We start from the raw sequence: 6,318 nt of genomic DNA, 5'->3' as shown, positions 1-6,318 counted from the left end.
GAAGGGACGAAGGAAGGAGGGAGGGAAGAAGGGAGGAAGGGAAGGAAGGGGAAGGGAGGAAGGAAGGAAGGAGGGAGGGAAGGAAGGAGGGAGGGAAAGAAGAGAGGGAGGAAGGAAGGAAGGAGGGAGGGAGGGAAAGAGGGAAGGAACAAAGGAGGGAGGGAAGGAGGGAGGCATTCTTAAGTGCATCCTTTGTGCCAGGCACAACTTCGTGTGGTCATCAGGACCCCAGGGAGGTGGGGGCTAAATCACTGGAGGGTCTGAGGCAGGGCGGCCTGGGGCAGCCAATCTGGCAGAGCTCCTGGCAGTGCCCAGGCCAGGCCCTGGCCTTCTGAGCATGGCACACTGGGGCTCACAAGGCTGTTCAGGGAAGCCTCTCGCTGCCCTCAGCCCCCCGCCCTGACAGAGGTACCACAGAAATCGGGGTGCTCTACCTCATTGCTCTTGCTCTGGGAAAGGGTCAGGCTATCATTGGTCAGTTCCTCATCGTCGGCGCTGGTCCTGCTCAGGACCTGACTCTTCCTCTTCTTGCCCGGCCCTTCGCTGGCGGGGCTGCTGTGACCTTCGTCGTTGCCTTCATCATTGTCATCCTCGTCGCTGCCACTGCCGTCATCTTCGTCGTCCTCATTGTCACCGTCGCTGCCGTCCCTCTGCGAGGCGGCCTTGCCTTTCCTCCGCGCGGCCGTTGGCCGCCAGTCGTTGTCATCCTCGCTGTCGTAGTCATCCATGTCGTTCAGCTCCTCCATGGACACGAAGTCAAGGAGGGGCCGGTTCCGGCGGAGGTTCCACTTCTTGGGCTCGCTGGCCTGCTCCTCGGGGGGTGCAGGGGCAGGGGCGGTCCCCTCGGCCTTGTCCTTGTCCTTCCTCTTTTTGGGCTTCTCTGCGCTCTCCTCCTCCTTCTTCTCCGTCTTCCCCAGGGCCTTCTCGGCCCCGAGGACGTCTCCCTCCCCGGCACTCTTCAGCAGTTCCGCCTCGGCCTTGGCTTCTTCGGCGAGATCTTCCTCCAAGACATTCTCTTCGGAGTCACTGCAGGACCCTTCTCCACTGTCCTTCGAAGGGTCTTCGCTTCCATTCCCACTCCCTTCAGAATCTGTTGAAAAGATGAGAGAAAAACCACACATATGTAGATACATACACACACACACACACAACGCTGACACAGATGAAGCCACCAAAATGTGTGAGTAACTTGCAAAATGAGACACATTACAAGAATGACCAATACCCCCCCGCCTGGCTGGACCCTCCAAGAGATGAAGCCTTGGATCCACTGGAGACGGCGCCCTGCAGAGAAGGGCCGGGGGCCACACCGTGCTGTTCCCCTGCCTGGGAGGGACCCTCGGATCCCCCCCAATTCGGCACGCCCACAGACAGACTCTGAGTCTCGCATCCTCCGCCTTTCTGCTGAACGAGAGCCACACAGACCAGAGGCAGAGGGGAAGGAATGGCCCCCCTTTCCTTCTGCTTCTCCCAGGCCTCAGCCTCCTGGACACCAAATGTCCTGGGCAGCCAAGAAGGTCACACGGGGAGCCCCGCTGGGCCCTGGCAAAGGCTCCAAATGACTCGACCCCCAACGCTGCTGTCCGTGTCCTTTGGGGGCTACTGAGCAGGAGGGCGGCCTGGACAGGAGCCGGTAGGTATTCCTCAGGGGGAGCACTCCCCACACGATGCACAGGCCATCTCCGGCCACACACCAGATCCCCAGGGGCCAACCTTGTACTGAGCCTCATCTCCTGGAGCTGAGGGAGGCCCCTCGTCCCCAGCTCCAGCTATCACCCCCCCCCCCAGACTATGGGAGCCAAGGTTGCCTCTCGGCACGCTGAGGCCTAAGAAGGGGGGGCCACAGACTGGCAAATGGCCTTGTCACCTTCCCTGCAGGGTGGAGAGCACTCTGGGCTTCCGACTCTTCCTAACCATCTGTGCCATTCCCTACCCAGGCCCTTCAGGCCTCCAGCTATGGACACGAAGCCTTGAGATCCCCTACAAAGCCTGGCCTGGAAGTGAGGAGTCAGAAGCCTGGGCTGTAGACCAGGCTCAGCCTCCACCTTCCTGTATAAGCTCCAGAAAGGCACTAAAGGCTTCAGCTCCCTCATCTATAAAAAAGAAAAAAGACACCCAACGCCACGCTCTCCAGGCCTTCCTGGACCAGGGTGAAAGGGGGTGGGGGAAACAGAGACAGAGACAGTGAGAGACAGTGAGAGAGAGAGATAGTGAGAGGGAGACAGAGCAAAAGATAGAAAGGAGAAACAGAGGGAGAGACAGAGAAAGAGAGAGATACAGACAGACAGATAGACAGACAGACAGAGAGAAAGAAGAGACCCAAACCTTTGGCCCCTTTGGCTCTGGCAAAACAGGCACTAAATGATGTGGGGGGGAGACTGCTGCATTTCCTACCCCTACACACAAGGGTAGATTCCTCAGCCCACAAGTCCCAAGAGGCTTCCTCAACAGAACCCCAAGGACTCTGGGGGGGAAGGAGGGGGCTGCTATGGCCCACTAATGTGTTTTATTTCCTCCAAACTCTTTGCCCAACCGTAACCTCCAGACACTAGCTGGAAGCAAGAGGGAAAAGGACTGTGCTACATTAAAAGTGAAACAGAATCTTCCTAACAGAATGTGGGATCAAAGAGGGGCTGGAAGAAATGCCAGGGGCCACTGCGGGGCTCAAAGCCAAGACAAAACAGAGCCTCGGCCCCCTAAACAGCACCGTCCTGGGGCGTCCATCGCCTGGGCTTCACATCTCCAAGGGTGGGCAAGTGAGCCCTGTGGACAATCACCATAATCCCAAAAGAGGAAAAAGCCACCATGATCTCCCTTATGAATGGATCCTCGAGTGCTCCCAGGCCGGGCCTCCAAACTGCTATAAAAGGAGCCTGTCCCGATTATCCCTAAGTCCAGCTGCTGGACAATCCCCCACCTTATCAATGTTCCACTCTGGCCATTTTGACTGAAAAGCTCACACAAGGGCTGGAACTGGCCTCTGACCACCCGAGGAAGGGGAAGGCTGGGAAAGGCGGCTCTCCTGCTCTCCGGTTTCCTCCGCAGTCTTATCGTTCCTCAAAAAGGTAAATTCTATGAGCAGGACGCAGGCCGTCTGAGGAGCTGGTCTGCCTCCAGTTGCCTCTGTGGGGTAGCAGGGAGACGCTGCAGCGGTTCCAGATCTGATCTGTCCTGCTAATATTCCATCATTTCTAAACGATTCCTTATCTAGCGGGGCCTCTAATCAGGTGGGAGGGAGGAAATTCAGAAAGTGGCTCTGACCAGGGCAAACTTTCCGTGCTAACGACTCTCCCAGGAGCACGTGGAGCTTCCCTACAAATCCAGGCCATGGCAGTCCCTCCACCATCTCCTTCTCCCAACAATCGACTCTACTACCAAGAAAGAAGAAATTATTTTTGTCCAAAATAGAGCAACTCACGAGGCACATGGCTGAGCTCGGCTTTCCCCCTTCAGGGCAGGGTCAGTCCTGTAAGGCTATGAGCCTGTCACCACGTATGGCCAGCGAGTCCTAAGACGTGAGGAGCCACGTGGGGTAAACATATGCTTTCTAAGAGAACAAAAAAAACCTGCCAATCACTAGAAGTCAGAGACTGAGCGAGGGCCATCAGGGCCATTTTAGAGGATTGGGGGGCAGTGACCCCTCTGCCTCTCGTGGCCCAAAAGAGGCCTGGCTCAAACGGACAACGCATCCCCTCAGAGAAGGGACTCCAGCTTCTCTAGTCAAGAAAGGAAGACGAGTCTGGAACAAAGAAGGGGAAAGAAGCAAAAAAGGACGCACTGAAGAGAAAACGCCTTTGAAGCCACAATGCCAGGCCTTCGTTTCACTGAAACAAGAACTCTTATTTTCTTAGTCACGGGACTTTCCCCTGAACAGCTACTTCTAGAATGAAAAAAGCGTAGTTCAGGAGTCAGAAAACAAGCCCCGAGCGCTCCTACGACATGCTGGACAACAATGCCAGTGACGGCCAACATACATGTAGAAGTACACAGGAGCACGTGCATAAGTATGTGGGAGCCGGTATTTTATATAACAAGAGCTCTTTGCCAAATGCTTTCCCTCTGTCCTCTCAATAACCCAGGAGATGGAGGCTGTGATTATCCCCATTTTAGAGATGAGAAAACAGTGGCAGGCAGTCACACAGCTAGAGTAAGTGTCTGAGGCCAGAGAAAGTTCCTGAAGTCTTCCTAACTGCAGACCCTGAGCTCCAGCTCAGATCCCCAAGAAATCCCAACACAAACTAAATCAGCCAGCAGGACCATCAATCAATGGCATTCAAGTCACTCCTTAACTCTGGCCCAAAGGAACATCTTCCCCTGAGTCAAATACAGTCCTCACATTTCTTGAGGAGGCATGGAGTGGGCCTCAATGGCCCAGATACACCCCCAACCTTCAGCGTGTAGCCACCCACCCTGGACCTCTGGAAGCCCCTGCCAAGTCCTCCCTCGCCCCCACATCAGGCCTGCCCCGGTGTCCGCACTCTGGGCTGCTCCCCCCAGAGGATCCCTGCCAGAAGAAGGCTTCTGGGAAAAATCCTGGTGCTGATGAACCTCTCTCTGACTTGGAAGGAGCTGCAGCAGAGATGGTGCCCTCCAAGAGCCGGGGTCAGGTCTCGCTTAGAACCCCATAATGTCAACCCCGAGGAGATGCAGGATGAGCGACTCAGACTGGGAGTCACCCCTCAGCCTGACCATCTCTCCCCTACATGCAGGCCAGATGCAGCCCAAGGAGGTGGCCCTCAATGCCTCCCCTCCAAGCCTCTGACACAAGCCCCCTCCTGCCCTCTATCTCCAGCTCATCCTCAGCCAGAAAGCCCGGCCCCTTCTCTGCCCATCCAGTCTGGCCAATCAGGCCCTCCCAGACTTTCTTTCCCCAAGCCGGAGACCAGAGAGAGCAGAACACAGTGGAAAGGCGAGGTGAGGGCCCTGGCCTGCTGCGCTCCTCAATCCTCCACGGCCCTGTCTGGGGGCTCTAGCTCCTCTTTCTGTCTAGACAGCAAGCTGCTTGTGGGCAAGGTGTGGGTGACCCTGGGAAAGGGGCTCCTGTCAGGCCAGGAGACTGTGGGCAGTGAGAGGGCCAGCTGGGAAGGCCAGGCCAGGGTGGCATCAGCAACATCACCCACTTCAGAAAGACTCAATGAGAGCTGGCAAAACTGTATATGCACACGTGCCTACATGTGTAACGGTATCTGTGTGTCCATTTCTACATGTCTGTAGCAGTATGTATGTCTATAACTACATGTGAAACGGTATCTGTCCATTTCTCTGTGTGTTCCGTGTCTACAATGGTATCTATATGTTTCTGCGTAGGTCTGTAAGAGCATCTGTGCCCTTCTACCCCCACATGTGTGCTGGTATCCCACCGGAACCCCGCAGTTAGGTCCCTTTAGTACTAGCAGGGAGCACCTGGGCCCCTCAGTGGTCAGTCCCCCCTCCCCACCCCCCAGGCACACAGCCTGGCCAGGGCCTCTGGGACTTTTAACTCCCCCATCCCATAGGCCGTCCCCTCCATCCCCAATCACGCCAGCTTCTCAGCCCTAGGCAGGGGGGCGAGGAGAGCCGGGCAGTGGGGTAGTCACTTTCCCAGGGTCACCCAACTCTAGGCAGTGTCGGGCCCTCCCCTGTCTGGGGCTGTCTCTCTGTCCCTGAGCCACTCCCCACCTCTGGCTGCTAACCAGCGGTCCAGGCCAAGGAGAGGGTCCTGGGGTCTAACCCTAAATTCGTGACGCCTCCCGCCCTAACCCGAGGGCTCCCGGCGAGGAGGGGGAAGAGAACCTTACCGGAAGCGTCGCCCACTTTAAAGTCGCTGTCGTCGGAGCTGTCATAGTCGAGCGCTTCGAGCAGGGACGCGGCCAGGGGCTTCACGGGCCTCCGCTTGGAGCTGCGATCCACTGAGAGGAGGAGAGACAGAGCGGGTGTCACGGGGGAGGAGAGCGCGACGCCCACGCCCCCAAGACTCCCTCCCCCGCGTCCCACGCGCCCTCCCACCCCCCGCACTCACTAGGGCCGGTAGCGTCGGCGGCGCAGGGCCGGGGGGCGCGCAGTGGGGCGGCGGCGGCCGCGGAGGAGGCGGCGGAGGCCCGGCCCTGGCGGCCTGGCCGACCCCACGCGCGGCCCACTCCGGGCCGCCCCGCGCCGCGCCCCCGCCCGCCGCAGCGCGCGCCCGTCTCCGCGCCCGGGAGGAAGCCCGCACGAGGGCACGGGCCCGCGCCGACGCCTCCGCACACGAAGGACCACTCGACCGGATTCAGCTCACGGGGCCCAGGAAGAGAACTGAGGTGCTGTGGCGGCGGTGGCACAGGCGGCAGGAACAGCGACTGG

General features: G+C 58.3%; 1 protein-coding gene across 3 annotated transcripts in view; it reads right to left on the bottom strand.

Annotated features, from left to right (window-relative positions):
• Positions 1 to 6,046, bottom strand: part of PHF14 (PHD finger protein 14) — a 122,460-nt gene extending 116,414 nt beyond the window's left edge. For all 3 annotated transcript variants that reach the window (XM_044679450.1, XM_044679449.1, XM_044679448.1), the window contains exons 1-3: positions 5,999 to 6,046; positions 5,778 to 5,888; positions 435 to 1,090 (exon numbers count right to left, since the gene is read on the bottom strand). In XM_044679450.1, the coding sequence (XP_044535385.1) occupies positions 435 to 1,090; positions 5,778 to 5,888; position 5,999 (768 nt within the window). In that variant the 5' untranslated portion in view covers positions 6,000 to 6,046. The remainder of the gene's footprint in view (positions 1 to 434; positions 1,091 to 5,777; positions 5,889 to 5,998) is intronic.
• Positions 6,047 to 6,318: the final 272 nt, after the last annotated feature.

This window comes from Gracilinanus agilis, chromosome 5 (assembly GCF_016433145.1).
Source record: "Gracilinanus agilis isolate LMUSP501 chromosome 5, AgileGrace, whole genome shotgun sequence".
Classification (NCBI taxonomy): domain Eukaryota; kingdom Metazoa; phylum Chordata; class Mammalia; order Didelphimorphia; family Didelphidae; genus Gracilinanus; species Gracilinanus agilis.
This window is presented reverse-complemented; position numbering and strand designations above follow the sequence as displayed.